At 42.6% G+C, this 17,483-nt stretch overlaps 1 protein-coding gene across 6 annotated transcripts in view; it reads right to left on the bottom strand.

The window, feature by feature from the left end:
- The window catches only part of LOC118518598 (uncharacterized), a 284,505-nt gene that overhangs the window by 197,366 nt on the left and 69,656 nt on the right, over nucleotides 1–17,483 (bottom strand). For 4 of the 6 annotated variants that reach the window (XR_013447795.1, XR_013447794.1, XM_078072235.1 and 1 more), the window contains one exon: nucleotides 12,197–12,468. The exons of the other annotated variants lie outside the window; for them this stretch is intronic. Coding sequence is in view for 1 of the 4 variants with exons in the window: in XM_078072235.1 (XP_077928361.1) it covers nucleotides 12,447–12,468 (22 nt within the window). In the remaining 3 variants the exon portion in view is untranslated. The remainder of the gene's footprint in view (nucleotides 1–12,196; nucleotides 12,469–17,483) is intronic. 6 annotated transcript variants of the gene reach the window in all.

The following is a 17,483-nucleotide window of genomic DNA, read 5'->3' as shown; positions in this document are numbered from 1 at the left end:
CTTAACTTTAAATTTGAAAGGACAGATGACCTATGAAAAAGAAAATCTGCACCATATTTTAATACTGTCTACTCATACACAATTACATAATGCACAGACATCATCATCAAAAAAACTCAACAGAATTTGGATATGTGCTTATATGTGCTCGTGTATGCACACATTTGGTATGAGGGCGAGAGAGAGCTATTAAAAGTAATTCAAAGTAAAGATCCTAATGAACAAAAATCAAATAGAAAGCACATGCTCTGTATTCCTTACTTTTAGGTTCAGTATTCAGTTCTCAAAATATACGTTAAAATAAGTATTTTAGCACGAAAGAGAGCAGTTTGTACCCTACCAGCTGCTTCCACTCAGAAGTGTGCTGATCTAGGGGGACAAGCTCATATCGCTTGCAAGAACCGACCTCGTGCATTTTTTTTCAGCTCTACATTCGGCGACTTACCATGGGTAACTTGAAATTGCCATGGTGGGAGCAGTTACACCATAGAAATTGGCAGATGCTGTAAATCAAAGTGTTTTTCTTTTTTCCAGGAGAGTTGATTAGTAAACTATTACCAAAAGACAACTGTGTACATAGATATGTTAATATTTATATGTGTATATAAATGTTATATGTTTATACCCATATGTGTATACGTATATGTGTATGTGCACACTCATACACACATATACAAAACATATGTTAGGGAATAGAAGGCTAGACAGAAGTATGATGTAGGGATTGTTTTATTTTTGTACCTTCATATTGGACACTGGGCAGCTTTTCTCCTTAGTAGTTATCGATATATAGATAGATGGTAAACAAATGACAGATAGATAATGAGAGAGAGGGAGAGGGACAGAGGATGACTAACTAAATAATAAAATTATTGCTATAAAAGAAAACAGGAATAAAATTGGAATTAAAGTCATAGTGGCTAATAAATGTAGAAAAATTATAATGGCTTTACTAAAAAGAAAGCAAAATTCTTAAGCATTTCATAAGCTTGTTAGAGCTAGGAAGACAAATTAGTCTACTTCTAATCTAACTACCCATTGCACCTATAAGGAGTCTGAGGCACACATATTTAAGTGGCTCAGCTGTAATAACAAAACTAGGCAACGGGGCGCCTGGGCTGCTCCGTCGGTTAAGTGTCTGCCTTTGGCCCAGGTCATGATATCGGGGTCCTGGAATGGAGCCCTGTGTCCTGCTCCCTGTTCAGTGGGGAGTCTGCTTCTCCTTTTCTTTCTGCCCCTCCCCTGACTCATACGCGTGCCCATTCTCTCTCTCTCAAATAAATAAAATCTTAAAAACAAACAAACAAAAACCTAGGCAAGTAACAAAGCCAGAACCAGACTCGAGTTTTCTCACTCAGGCTTCTAAGGGGACCACTAGACCTATTATGTTCCCTTTCATGCCATCTTAACAGAATGAAATTGCCAAAACAAGATCGATTTTTCCAGCGAATGTTTTTCATTATTAAAACAAAATGCTAGTTGCTTTAAGCCCTTTCAAGAGAGCAGAAATACATGACAGATGTTTCTTTAAAGCAGACTTCCCACAGATCCCTCCAAGTCTTGACTAGGGTCACCAGTATCTTCTAGATGAAAAGACTGGAGCACAAAATTTGAGATGTAGGATGATCTAAGTATTTTCTTTTATAAAATTTCTCTTGAATGGATCATGCTTGCAATTTCCTCCATCATTTAATGCAACTGTACAAACATGGTTTTCCTCATCTCCGAGTACTAAGCTAATGTTAAGCCCTAAGGAGATTAGAAGCTGCCCAGTACTATTATAAGATATGAATTTGTTAAGCTACTAATAAAAACATCTGCCAGACTTATGACTAATCTATGATATCCCTGATGTTACCTAAAATGATCCTGTTTAGTGAAAATGCTTATACGTGAACAGTTTACATTTCATACAGTGCTAGATTGCTAGAAACTTCACTCTGAGGAACGGAAGGCAGCCAATTGCCATCTTCCTCCCACTTGAAGATCCCTCTCAGCAGGCATCTCTCTCTGATGCACTCACTCTGTCTTCTCTGTTGACTAAAACATCCATCCATTCACTAAAAACAAATTGAGGCAACAGAGCAAAGAGAATAGATTTTAGAGCCAGATACTCAGGTTCAAATCCTAATTCAGCTACTTCTTAACTGTTGAACCTTGGAAAAGTTATTTACCATTCTGAGCCTCAGCTTCCTTATCTGTAAGTGCCTATAATGATAGTACTAGAATTAATTTGATTTGTTAAGATTAAACAGAAAACATTTCTAAAGCATCTGACACAGTATCGGGTGCATAGTAGGTATTCGATGACAATTAGTTCTTCTTTCCCTTCTCACCCTCCACTGACTAGGTGGTGGAGATAAAAAATTAATAAATCATAATCCCTGCACTCTAAGTATTTGTAATACAGCAGGAGAAAGATTTCTAAATGACTAATTTCAACACGGTATTGCTTGGTGAATCAATTAGGATCTCATCAGGAAACAGATGGTACCTCAAACTGGATAATCTGAGGAGAGCCTAATAAAAGGACTATTTTCAAAGGTATGGGTATTGTGAAGAAAGCCACAGAAGATAGTGCAGTGTCCCAGGGCTAAAAACTGTGGCAGAGCCCTCCTCACAGGCCTGAAGGGCTAGGGGAAAAACAGATACAATTATCTACAAGGAAAGACTGGAACCGGGAGGTGCTGGAGCTGACTTGTGCCACTTTGAGAGAAAAGTGTACATCATGTCCCAGCTCCACAGTTAGTGACATCACACTGGTTTCTTGAAACTGGTCATGGTAGGAGTATTTACACCACAGAAATGGGCAAACACCACAAATCAGGGATTCCCCATCCCTCAGGTTGGTGGTTAATCATTGACCAGTGCATCACTAGGTATAACCTGTGCTGTGGGAGGCAACCAGTCCAGAGGAACCTCACAGAAAGGAAACTAGGGGAATAAAGAGCCCAAATTCATTTTCTTTCTCCCTTCTCTTCTCCTGAAAATGTCCAACCCAATGAGAAGCCAGAGAAGAGAGAGAAGTCCATCGATATCCATTCAGTCTTGGAGAAGAGAGTCCATTGGAATCCATTCAGACTGACTTCCGAGGCAACCAGCAGGGTGGACAGGATGAGAGAGTAGATCTGAAGGGGAAAACAGGAGCATACAATACACATAACAGAGGAGAGAAAAAAGATCTACTGAAGTATCAAGGAGAAAATAATATTTCTTGAGGAAGTCAGGGAAAATAGAGAGGAGATGGGTCTTGAAGGATGAGAAGGATGCAGTTTACCAAATGTGGAAGACAAGGAACATGACAGACAGGAAAAACTGTGGAGGGGAAAAAGGGCTGTGATGTCTACTACTGCTCAAGAGCTGACATATTTAAAGACTAGCAGGATAGAACAAAGTGTTTGGGGTTAGGGAACTGGGAATTAAGGAGGTTGAGGGTAAAAAAACACTCTTGAGGTCACACTGAAAAGCATCTTAAAACATGTCCACTTCTTCCCATTTCGAGGCCACCAGCATCTCTCCCTTGGATGACCAGCATAGCCCTTTCCAGTGCTCTACACTACAGACAAAGCCATATTCTTAAAAGACAAATCTCATCTTGTACCCCTTCTGCCTAAGAATGACAAGTAGCTCCTTACTGCCCTCAAAATAGAGGGCAACTCCCCTGCCTGGTTTGCTTGTACTGTGCACTTTCTCTTTCCCCATCCTGCTGCTCTCCTCCCTTTCATCCCCCCACAGTCTCCAGAAGCAGAGTGGTTTTTCAATCTCTGAAATGAGGCAGGCTTTCTCCCTCCTTTCCTTCCCTTCACCTGGCCAATCCATCTCAATCTTCAGATCTCAACCCTGACATTATGGCTTCCTCAGATGTTCCTGACTTCCCCTGCCTCCCCTGAGATCAGTTTCCCTCCCAACATGCCCTGCACATCGTCCTACTGTGGAAGTGCTCATCCTGAGTTGTAGGTGCCAGCTCCTTTGTCCGTCTCCCCGTCTGAACTCTGGGGTCCTTGAAAACACGCACCATCTTGATTCCATAAATCTCTAATGGTAAAATATCAGACAGAGAGACAGGCATCCTAATATTTGGTGAGATATTTTTGATGAAGTATTCTCACACTAACTAGGAAGGGGATGCCCCCTCCCCATTCTGTCACTATTCATCCAGCTCGGACGGACTAAATCCATAGAATGTGTTGGCCATTAACCCTACTTCTTGTTGTAAGAAGACAGACAAACAGTGTAAGACACCACTAGTGACACAGAGTGTAAGCCTAAAGTGAGATTTATTGAGAAACACCCAAGCAGAGTGGCAAAGGAGTGCCTATAATTCCTCGAGCTCACGCAGAGAATGTGGCTGGCCAGCCCAGTGGATGCACCGTGGAAAGTGTTCCAGCAAAAGGATCAGCACCCCACTGCTGCTGGAAACTTTTGTCAAGAAGCTGGGAGGGGAGAGGGAGACACCCGCGAACTACCTGACAGGGAGCTGGTAGGATGAGGGTCGGGGTGAGTACATCCAGCAACTTCGTCTCCCTGCCAAGCCACTGCACGAAGGCAGGAGATAGCTGGCAGAGTCCTCAACGGATAAAATGTGTGTTTCATCACCTGTGACACACCAAGATGCCGAAAGTTCAGTAAGAAACACAGTTCAAGTCCACACAATTGTCTTAGCCACTCACCTTTTAGAATCGCAAAGTCAAGGTTGTAGCTCAGCACCAGGCAACATAAGCCCCAAATATGGTAGCCTGGAAAGACAGGAGACCCACGTTCCCAGCACAAACTGGGGATCCAAACACTGAGCCTGTCCTCCTCAAGCACACAGTTACTCTCAAGGGCTATAAATTGCAAGACACGGTTCCAGTCATATATTGCTGTGTAACAAATGATCCCAAACTTTAATGGCTTAGAACAGCAGCAGTCATCTCTCTGCGTCATTATCTGGGAAGGCCATCACTGGCTGTTTCAAGGTCTCCCATGCAGTTACAGTCAGACAATGACTGGTTCTGGAGCAGTTGGTGGCTGCCCGGCCATCTCTGTCTAGTAGTCCCAGGGTTTCTCCACGTGGTCTCTCCCCCAGGGCTAGACGGGGCTTCCTCATAACCCAGTGGCCTTGGGGCATTTTGATTGCTTACACAGAGATCCAGAGCAGTGATTCCAATGATCCATGCAGAAGCCATATCACCTTTATGATCTAGCCTTGGAAGTCTCATAATGTCAGAGTGACCACAGTTATAAGCCCATCCAGATTCACGGGAAGGGAGCACGTCTCAGTGTGGCTTTGTAAGAAGACCATGTGGGAGGAGAGATATTGTGGCAGTCATCTTTAGAACATCGCCTGCCAAAGGCACCAAGAAGGTGTCGGTCCGGACAACTGTCCACTTCCACCAATCCTTGTGTGATATCCAACTTCCACCAGTAACTTTCCATCGGTTATTATTCTTACATGGGTAAGGCCCCATGGAAAAGGGGTACAAAATATGGACCCCAAATGGCAGCAAGATGCCAAAAAGAAAAAAAAAGATTTTAACATCTTGAACAATATAGGAAGATTTTTATTTTAGAACTATCACTCTAGCTGTGCTGTGGAAAGTGAACTGGAGAAAACAAAACTAAGGTAGGAAAATCAAGAAGGATACTGTGTTATCTTTGCCTCGAATCTAAGAGTGCCTTAGTTTTCTTGTTTTTAAAATGAGAAAAACAATAGCACTTCCTTCAAGGAGTGATTGTGAGAATTAAATATAGGTCAGTATAAGTCAGGTGCTTGGTATAATGCTTAGTAAGTGCTTTAAACACACATTTGCTATTAACATATTCTTAATATCCATGTGAGAGATGACGATGGCCTAAACTATAGAAATAGATAGATTTTAAATATTTATTGTGTGGAAGGAGAGAAAGAGGGGAGAATCAAGAATGATTACTGTGTTTTGACTTTGAGCAAATAGCTAGGTGGAAATGGATAAGGAACACGGAGGGAGACAGCTCTCCCAGCCTCCGATGCAAGCCTAAACATTCCCCAGGGCTTGCTTTCAAAATGTTCTCCATGGTTGTTAAAGTTCTGAGAAGCTGACAAGTTTCTCAACTGCTCTAAGCTTTATTTCTTCATCTGTGAGGAGAAGATAACAATAAAGTGTAAATGTGTGCTTAATTAATGTGAATTTAACTCTATGATCTCAGCAAAAGAGGGAGAAAAAGAGTTAAGTGTGAGCATAAGAAAAAATAATTTACATTATGCAACCATAAATTATTAAACGATTCTACTCAACAAGCATAGCTCTAAAATGAATTTGATAAGGAAAAGCAGAATCTGCTATTGCCTCCGTTGACTATGTTCCCACACTTCACCTGCATTAAGTTTGCTTTTAAAAGTTAAATGCAGGGGCGCCTGGGTGGCTCAGTCGTTGGGCATCTGCCTTCGGCTCGGGTCATGGTCCCAGGGTCCTGGGATTGAGCCCCGCATCGGGCTCCCTGCTCCGCGGGAAGCCTGCTTCTCCCTCTCCCACTCCCCCTGCTTGTGTTCCCTCTCTCGCTGTGTCTCTCTCTGTCAAGTAAATAAGAATAAAATCTTTAAATAAAAAAAATTTAAAAAAAAAGAAAAAGAAAAAAGATAAATAAAAAAGAATAAAATCTTTAAAAAAAATGAATAAATAAAAATCTTAAATAAATAAATAAATAAAGGTTAAATGCAGTTTGTTCCATATGATATGGCCCTAAATGAAATTCAGTACAACTTTTGGTGAGTTGATCAAAACATCATTAAAGCAAGTAATCATAAAAAATATATATATATACTTTAAACATTTGTTTTAATTTAAAGCACATAATCACAAATTTAATATTGTATATTTTGCTATACAGCCAAGAGTTTAAACTATTTCTTTAACTCTTTATTTTTCTTAAGATGGGTCTACTGATTGGAGTTCCACATCATATTCCTAGAGTAATATTTAATACTTTCCAGTTTATAGTAACAATACAACTTTGAAACTCAACACTACCAAGGTTGTAACATACAAAGAAATGTATAAGGTGGTGTCATAGCTCAGATGTATGTGAGTTTAAAAGACATTGTCCCTATTCAGTTGCAGTCTATGATCTGTGTCTTTGGGATGATGTCACACATTTCCTAGAGTATGTTTTGTGCCCAAACACCCTTCATGCTAGTTCTGGTCCTGGCTGGCAGAGCTGCTCCCTCAGTTCAAAGACTAGATTCTAGTAACTGGGTTGATATCATGTTACCATATATTTCTCCTTCTAGTTTATCCTCTCTGGATTTTAATAACTTGAGCAACTAAACCTCCTTAAGTGCCTCCCAAAGAAAGCACATGATTAATATGACTTCATTTCAAATGATCACACTAAACGAAGGCTACATGGTGAAACCATGTACAGTAAGGATGAAATCCTCTCTGCACATCGACTGCTCCTGCCCACCAGACCTCCATCCCAGCATCCCCACACATGCCCATCCCAGCTCCAGCACCATTCAGCCCAGTATTACAGAAAGATTGCTGTCTTGCTTCCAGATTCTCTAAAACAGCAAAATATAATCAAATATTCACATACAACTAATTATGATAGTTCTGCTTTGATATAGTCATGCATATTTTCTTCTAGGAACAAAAATGTTATGTTGATCCTTTCTTATGTATGGTTCTTGAGGTGACATCATAGTTGATATTCCTAAGTAGTTGTATGTTTGGCATCATTAATAGTACAATTTTTTTTGTTACTTAAGAAATTTGTTATTTGTGTGAATACTTTGGTTATGTTAGTTGCCAAAATGCACACACAAACATACACACATATGAAGCAGGAAGAAATATAAAATATTCAGGCAACATCTGCATCCAGACCTAGAGACAGAGTTACCATGTGTCATGGGCAAGGAGTTGTTCCCGTCATCAGGGCAACATCAACCCAAGGGAGGAAGTGAAAAGTTGTTTGTTTTTTTTAAGTCTAAATCTGAAAATAAACAGAGCTGACATATTACATGTAGGAAGCAGTAAAAAGATATGCCCAAGCCCTCACCTTGAGATAAACGATCTCAGGTGTAAGAAAGAAGATACCGGTCCATATATCCAAAGCAGGGGAGCTGGTCCCCACCCTATCTCCCCAGGCCCAACATCACCGCCTACTGCCACTCCAAAAGGGTTTGAGTATATGAGGAGAGGACAGATGGAGGAATCCAACTAAGATTAAAAGATAGAAAAAATGAGCAGTGGGAAATTTTTTACTCTTTTTCACCTCTGGCCAAACTTGGGGCTGGAAGGGTACCAGAGTTTCTCCTGTAATGTTTAGGATATCTGGGGGGGGAAAAAAAGAGAGAGAGAGAGAGAGCTGCTAATACTTTTTCTAGGGAGAGTGGCAGTCTATGCAAACCTATCCAGCCCCAGCGAAACTCAAAGGAAACAAGAGTGTGGTGGCATATGCACACAGACTTGAGAAGTGGCCCACCACCATCGTCAGCCAGAAACCAGGCATGGAGAAACGACAGGTATCTCATGGGCCCAAAGTGAAGACAAGCCAACGAGTGGTTCTAAGAGCCTGTCTGCGAAGGGACCCCTGGCGGGGGAAGGAAGAGGAGGCAAATGCAGCCACCGGGAGGCTGAAAAGGGGACAGTTGCTTCTGTGTGTGATTCCTCAGGGTGTTAGACATGCAGGAGGGTGGACCACAGGCACATCAACAGAGCAGAGAATGCACGTGACCTCTCTGCCTTCAACGTCACAAGAGCAACTACCCCTCAACTCGGTGTAACTTAGAAGTTAGAGCAGAAGAGGAACAGGAAGAAACTTTGCCTGGGGAAAACAGTCTTGATACAGTTGAATGCTGAACTAGACTATGTCCACTTTATAGATCTTGACCAACAACCTAGTGCACCAGATAGCTTTAATCTGAAAAGAAAAAAAAAAAAATCTGAAGACTCAAAGGCAGAAATTAAAGTCAGTCAAGAAGAAGCTCGTGGGCAAAGATGTTAACTTAGAGCTTCCGGAGCTTCAGTTGTAAATAAAAATGATTAAATAAAACATTCATAGTAAAAATAAGTAAGTAAATAAATAAATAAAGTCAAGAAATAAAGCTACTCTTTGGAACAACAATGTTATGACCATACAGTTAATATCAATTACATGTATCACACACGACAGGATAACAGTAGTTTCCCAGACAGACAAGTTTTGACCTGACTACTCTGGAGGTGAGTGAATGAGATGTAAGCATGATGTTCAAAAGGACCATCTGACAGAGAATATAGGCACTATCTAATGATGGAGTTTGGTTTGCCAAGAAGAGCCCGAAGGCATGAGACGGAGCCAGGTAATTCAAGGGTTGAGGGGTCGGTCTGTTAAAAAGCAAGCCCTCCTTATGCCACAGCAACTTAAAAGTGCGACGATTAAAAGTTAATTTTTTTTATTCTAAATCTGAGAACAGGTGGTTGATTCATGGCTGTAAGACACCTTCCTCTCAGCTGAATCCTGGTCCCTCTAAAAGATCCACCTGAATTGTTAGCAAAAGTCCCACTTGAGAGAATTACAGTGATCTAATCTGGCTGCAGCCAAAGCAGGCGACTTTGCTTCCAGATCCACTGGAGCCAACCAGGATTTCTTTCGTTCTATATTTTGAAAATGATAACATGTATATTAACCATATTTAAACTATTCTTTTCAAAGCTAACAACAACAACAAAAAAAGCTGTAATCTTCCCCCTCCCCCCATTTCCAGCTCCTCATGAGAAAGGGAGAGAAAGAAACCAAAATCAAAGACTATTTTGTTAAAATCTGTGAAACTCCAGCTTCGGCTAGTTGTTTTTACTGCCAAAAATCAAATAACTGTCCCCTCCCACCTCTTTACCTCCTCCTGTTCTGGCTTCTGTCCATTGGAAAGCATCCGGGATTCACACTTCAGCACTAACAGGGTGGGGAGGGAAAGGGGGAAGAATGCTGCCTGGCTGGAGTCAGAACCAAAACATTCATAAACGCGGGCATGACCTGCAAGCCAAAGTGCTACTTCTCAGGAATGGCTCCTAAGGGTGGTGCGGAAACAGCAAACAACAAAGCAGCAGATACGAGCCAGGCAGCAGGTGGGACAGGTGTGGAGAGATGGGCACCCAATGTCAAGGTAAAATAGGTCACTTGGATATTCTTTAAAGAAAGCTGACACACTGCCTGGAAAGGCCCGTGCAGCTCTCCAAGTGAGAAATACTCCTGGATTGTTATTATTTATCTGGAGCCCCAGGTGCACACTGAGCTCTGTAATAGGTAGCATGTGCCAAAACAAAGAGCCCAGCCCTTGCCCTGAAGAGTCTGCCGTCTAAAGGCACATTTGGGTACAGTTACACTCCACGAATCGGCAAAGCAGAAAATAAACATAGCGCAGACAGACACTGAGGAATAGATCTTTGCTGAATGTGTCAGAGCTTTCGGAAACAGGAGGGCTTTTAAGAGAGTTGTGGTTTTCATTTCATGTTGTATTGGATTTTAAAAAGAAGGGAAAAAAAAAAAGAAGAAGAATCTGCTGTTAGTAAGGATTTAAAAAGATCTTGACAAGCCAGAGCAAGAGGCTAAATATAAAAAGATGACTTTAATAAGATCTACAATGTAATGATCTACATTGGGGTACAAAATAAAAGGAACCTTCAGGAGCCTACTGCAAGTTCATGCCGCGTACACCGTGTTGTGGTTGAACTCCCCAAACAGTAAGTTGATCTCAGGGTGAATCGATAAAAGGACTCTCTCTAGCTCCAGAATGAGAAAGGTGATGGTTTGGCTCAGGGCAGTCTCTGAGCAGGGCTGACTCAGACTTTACATCCCAGAGCAGGTGACTGAGACTGTGTGTGACACGGTGCTTAGGAGACCAGGCTCTGAACTCACATTAACAGATGAGAGATCAGCTCTCTACCTGACACTAATTTGGGCAAGTTCATTTGCTTCTCCGTAACAGTTTCCTCATCTGTTAAAAAAGAAAAGGGAGGGGCGCCTGGGTGGTTCAGTCGTTAAGCGTCTGCCTTCGGCTGGCTCAAGTCATGATCTCAGGGTCCTGGGATCGAGCCCTGCATCGGGCTCCCTGCTCAGCAGGAAGCCTGCTTCTCTCTCTCCCACTCCCCCTGCTTGTGTTCCCTCTCTCGCTGTGTCTCTCTCTGTCAAATAAATAAATAAAATCTTAAAAAAAAAGGGGGGAAGGGCGCGAGGGAAGGAAAGAAACAACAGAAAAGAAAAAATGCTAAGAACACCTCATTTTATGAGAAAATCTTTATAGTCTCAGCAACAGTCTGGCAGAGAGCTATTATTTCAGCGGCGCCTGCAACACCCCCCCCAGCCTCTCCTTCCCCTCCACTGGAGGCCCGCTTGTTTAACTGGGTCTCCCACACCTGTTCCTGAGCTGTGGTTCTAATAACCACGTCCCTCGCCTGAGGCAGTAAAGGCGTGACACTCCAGGCAATACCCCCTCCCCCAGGCTTCTTCTTAAATTTTAGCTGGGTAAAAATTCTCCCATATTTCCATTTCTGCGGGGTGAAAAATAACAGAAGCAGGACTTAGGTTTCACAATTTACATCACTGATTCCCTGTGCTATCATGGTTCATGATTAATTAGCTTCCTACAGTTTCAAACCCATTTCTTTCTCTGTGACTTTGCGACAGTGGAGGTGGGTATACTGCGTGTAAGTGGAAAATTTCTGATGTGGGAAGCCTTGTGTCCCACCGCTCTGGCCTTTGCCTGGGATGTATGTCTTGCCTTGTTCTCACAAGAGCCTCTTTTCTTCCTTCTGGGACCTGAACCACCGCCGTTTATTGGCAGGATCTCCTGGTAGTTGCCCTATCCCTCTCCTCCCTCCACCTAGTAACATATTTTCCTCCTCTGTTGGGATTCCTCTTGCCCTACCGTCTGCCAGGCCAGGGGCCTGTGATGTATGCTCTCCCATAGGCATGGTGCTTCCCTGCAAACAGCCTCCAGTGGGGCCATTCCTGCCAGGACTCCAGGCCAGCCCTGATCTGCCATCAGTAGTCTACTCCACCAAATCCCAAATTGCCCAACCTCACCCAATCAATGTCCCAAAGCCCCCACCTCCCTCAGTGGACACTTGTCCAACTGAAGGAGGGAAAGTGCCTGGCAAAACATCATCCCACTCTCCTCTCAAACCTTTAGTCACACCATTACCTCCGACACCTGCCCATTTACTGCCAATGGCTAGCACAATGAGGGGAATACCGTTATCAATAGAAGTTTCAACTCCAATTGCTCATGGTGCCACGTGTTGATTCCAATGTTATTGAGAGTCATTCGTGTTGGCGGGAGTGCCTATAATAACATTCTCTGATTGGTATTTGTTATTTTTCCTGGTGATTGTGCTGTTCCAGCCTGCTCAGAGTCCTAGCATCACTACGGAGTCATGCATTTCACATGCCATCTTTCTCCTTTCTCATTATTGGGTGACTTTTCACTTGGCCTTTTCTGCAGATCAGCCCCTCAGAATATGCCATCTGGAAAAATGAAGAGCGAAAACACAGCTTTAAATTAAAGAGAGAAAAAAGTAAAGGGAGAGAAAGAGACTCTTCATCACCCTGAATTAGACCCAATTTTCCCACTCTGTCACCACCCTCACAGGAGCTGGCACGGTCTTCAGAAGCTGTCCCCATTTCTTCTAACTATGGCAGAGAGGGGGGCAGAGAGAGAGGGAGAAAGAGAGAGAGAGTCATCCAGTGCATTAGATAGATTTGGCTAGATTGATGTCATTGCTCATTAAGAAAACAGGCAATCTGCTTCTCGTTCTCATTGGAGAAAATAAATCTGCACAGAGCCCAGCCAAATAATGTGTAGCAAATGATCAATGTTATCTGAGGGAGAAGATGATTGATCCTTTATTTCTTACACCCTCTCATGCATAATGCATAAAATTCAGGATGTCCTCAGCTTGCCTCAGGACCTAGCAGTGATGTACCGCATTACCATGCAGAACACTCGTTCTGAATTTCTACTGACAGTCTCCATATCCCTGAGCAAGTGGGAGCCAGGAATGCTTCAGAATTCAAGAGTCCCTGATAGTGGCATGATGGATTTTTGAATCCCTTCCAGGCTTTTTTACAAACACATGCATGACTCAGGGAAAGTCTCAAAGAATCTCAGGTCTCAATGGCCTCTAATACAAAACAGAATTGGTAATGCTGGCTTCTTTCAGAATATCAGATCAAAGATTAGAAAAATAGAAATTTTCTAAAGAACCAAAAATGAGGTAGATGGCTGAAGAGGAAAACTGTTTCTTTTTCATTAGAATGGTTAGGTTTCGGAGATAAAGGTAATCAGTGGTGATTTGGGAGAGAGCTGGCTTCTCAGATGTTGTATCTTAGGTTGAGGCTTATTTTGTTGCTCCTTCTCCATATACATGAAATGATGACAGTGATGATGAGGATGACAATAATGGCAGCTAACATGTTTAAACACTTATTTGCAAGGCTTTGAATTACGCATTGTCCATGTGTTATCTCGTATAATGTAAATTTAGGCTTGGAGAACTTAATTAACTTACCCAAAGGCCACAGCTAATAACCAATGAATTCCAGAGCCAATTCCACTGATCCACACATAAAATGCTACTATGGTGGGGGTTGGGGTCAAAACAGAGGAATCAGAGTATCAAAGGGTAACTGACAAGCTTTAAGAACTAGGCTGGTGGAAGACTTTGTAAAGCAGTAAGAATTGAAAAGAACGGAGGAGTTTTAGCCCTTACTATGAACTAGTCATCATACTTGATTCTTTCCATAAATTTCAATATCAACAATGATTAAAATAACCCATTGGGGTAGGCAACATCAAGCCCGTGCTGGCTAAGAAACGATTGTTTCTCCCTCTGGCACCAGCCTTCTCTGCTCCGCTCTGCTCCGTGGGGCTGGGTGGGCCTGGGACTCTGCAGACCACAGACAGAGCCTGCTGCTCCCTGTTAGGCGCTGTCACTAGGGGGCGTCAGAGAGACCGCAAGCCGGCAGGAGGAAGGACTCGCGCCTTCCTGCTTTATTCCCTGTTCTTGTCGGCTTCATCCCAGCAACACCACCTCCCAGCTCTGGCCGCAGCAGCTCATTCCTGCTCACAGTAGCAGTTCTCACTCCAGTAGCAACAGCGAGGAAAGTGTACAGGTTTTCTAAAACTCGTAGAAGCAGCTCTTCAGTGACACGAGCCCAGCCCGCACACCCTCCTCAGAGATCTGCGTCCTGGCCCTGTGAGGTCCTTCCTCCAATCTTCTAAGTTTTAATAATTCCATCTTCTTTCTCTTGTTTCCCTAACTGAAGGATGGTAGCTTCTTCCTGTATCACCACCGCCATGATACCTAGGTGTTCGTTTTTAACCTTTTCATTTCTCTAACACTTGGTTAACAATTCTTACTATTAAATTCTCTGTTAACATAATTCGTATGGTTCAGCCTCCTGACTGGAACCCAAATGATACAACCCTCAAGTTGTTTGCTTGCATGTAAGTTGCTTGCATGTACTACTGGGTGATTAGAGTAGTTGCAGTGGAAGCCAAACCAGGTTTGTCTGGTTCTCCAATACCCCATGATGACTCCCCACAAGGCGGTGGTATCTACTTTGCCTCCGTTGAATAAAAGGACACACATGGAAAACATACCACATCATGCAAGTTAAAGCCTAATAAATACCTGGCTATTATGTAAAATGATGAGATTGCATGCATTAAAATTTTTATCAATATTTTTATTAATAATGATGACTATCCAGTACATTCCATTGCACTGAAATGCCTTGTTTAATGAGTTAGCTTGCTTCTGTGTTTGATAAAATGAGTCCCTCTTGGTGTCCAAAAAAATATCATGCAACTCTCTACTTCGTATGACCAGGGATCACACCAGGATTGATTCTAGCTCCGCTAAGAAACTTTAGGTAGAGAACAAGAAACAAGTCATAACTCAAACCATCATCATTCTCATAATAAAAGAATCATCCAAAACTTCAAAAGGATCATGTCAGATTTGCCACTAGTCAGTACCTGACGAGTGGGAGCCAGGACTCTGTGATAAATTGGCAGGTACCCCAGAGACCAAGAGACAGTAGGATCAGAGGGAGGACTATGTACGCCAAGATGGACAGAGAGCTCAGACCCACTGTACCAACAGGGTGATTCCTGCAGCTACATATACACTGTGAGACTTAAGATGGTTGATGAAGCCAAAGATGAAGAAAATTGGGAGCTCAGATTCTCTACTAATCAGACGCCAAGAAGTCAGAAACTACTCCCAGAAGGGAACATTAAGTCCTCACCAGAAATTCCAGGATACGATGTGGAATAAGGTCAGCTAAGTTTTGTTTTTGTTTTTGTTTTTTTTAAGATTTTATTCATTTATTTGACAGAGAGAGACACAGCGACAGAGGGAACACAAGCAGGGGGAGTGGGGGAGGGAGAAGCAGGCTTCCCGCGGAGCAGGGAGCCCGATGCGGGACTCGATCCCAGGACCCTGGGGTCATGACCTGAGCCGAAGGCAGACGCTTAACGACTGAGCCACCCAGGCACCCCGGTCAGCTAAGTTTATTTGGGGAAATGGGTCTAGAAATATTTATAAGTCTTCTATTAAATTAACCCAGCTCCACAGCATACATACTGAAATGAAAGCAGAAGTTCTTATGCCACTTGAGATATAAATACACACACACATTTTATATATAATGGAAGGGACTATCTTTTCTTATTGTATTCATGCAAAGGCCATATTGCAGTGAGCCCATCTAAAACACATGACAAACACACTCACATTTCTAGGAAATCCTAACAGAGTCCAAGGGACAAAATGAATAATTTGACCAACCTGGTGGCCAAAACTACAGTGAAAGGTAGAGTGGTGCACTCCCTATAAAGAAAAATTGTCACCTTCCTCCCATGTAATGCTTCATTCTAAACAGGTGCCCTTGGTGGCACCTCCCACAACATCACACATCCAGGGGATACCTAATAAATACTGGTTGCCTCTGATAACGCAGACAGAACACAAAGGCATTATAATGAATAGTGGGTGATAAAAATATATATAGGTAATGGCTCAGTAGTGATTGTGTCTTTCAACAGCAGCTTGGAACAATAAAGCCCACTATTATATTATAGATAGATAACATTAGATGTGAAAACTGCTAACTCCCTTGTCTGGTGTCACCCAAGGAAAATGGAACTAAGATGAAAGCAGAAGCTTCCTTTTAGTAGCATGAAAGAAGTTGCTGCTCATTTGGGGGCCATAATCAAGAATCTATACCCTCTGAATTTGAAGGCAAGGTCAGGAAACAAGCACCCGTTGAAACAGAAGGTGGGAAAAGTCAGCGTACAAGGGTTAGCATATTCAGTGGTCCTAAGAGTTGGGGTGTAAATGTGTTGTTGCATGGACTTAGGAATCTGCCAAGCCCACCATTCTAAAGGCTAGAATGTAGGGAACGAAGGTTATAACTTAATCAACTGTATTTGATAACAAGTACAAAGGAGAGCTATAGCAACAGAAGAGAGGTGTGTGTGTAATCAAGGAAAAGTAGGCAAAGAATGTGAATTTGTCTGTATTTATCCAATAGTGAACAGGAGATAGACATCGCATTAAAAAGTAACTATTCCTGTTCTAGAAGAGTTACTCTATATGGGGGTGCAGAAATAATTTATCCAGCTTTGAGAGGCTGGCATAAGGAATAGCTGCTGGGTAAAGGAACAGAAAAGAGTATAACAAGTTAATATAAGTCACATTAAGTCATTTTAGTGTCATACGTGGTATCAAAGGCAGGCCTTCCAAACAGTGGAAATCCACATTCATAAACAATTTAAGAGACTCAGACTCCATGAGCAAGAAGGCACCAGATAAGCTGCCACTGCATCTGGGCACCTGCAATAGGCACCACCCCTCTGATTTGGGAAACTTGAACATCATAATGATTGGTAGACAAAAAAATGAGGAGAGGGATTGTACCATGTTTATAAAAGCAGCCAGCAGAATGCAGATCTCCATGGTTTCTGGACAGGGCACATGATCTGAGAGCATTAGACATGTGCGTCTTCTCAGATCAGATAACCTGAAACCATATATTTGCTGGGTGTGACTCCAGATCTGAACTGACTCTAGATCAACTGGACCACAAAGCTGAGAACAATTCCTGGACATTGATGACCAAATCAAGTCACTGCCACCCTGAAATATGACTTGAGCTGCAGCTGCCCTACACACAACTCTGTTCCTGCCACAGCAGCCCTGAGTCTGCCACCTAACAGAGGGGAGGTTTGGAATGTGCGTGTTCACCTTATGGTGTGTCATCAAGTTATCTCCCTTTTCATGTTTATCCTTAATCTTTCCAGTCAAGTCATGAGCAAAACCATGAGAAGGACCATGTCCTAAATGTCTATTATGGGGTGCCTGGGTGGCTCAGTCGTTAAGTGTCTGCCTTCGGCTCAGGTCATGATCTCAGGGTCCTGGGATCCAGCTCCGCATTGTGCTCCCTGCTCCACGGGAAGCCTGCTTCTCCCTCAC

This window comes from Halichoerus grypus, chromosome 5, assembly GCF_964656455.1.
Source record: "Halichoerus grypus chromosome 5, mHalGry1.hap1.1, whole genome shotgun sequence".
Taxonomy (NCBI): Eukaryota; Metazoa; Chordata; class Mammalia; order Carnivora; family Phocidae; genus Halichoerus; species Halichoerus grypus.
Note: the sequence above shows the minus strand (reverse complement) of the source record. Positions and strands in the feature narration are given on the sequence as shown.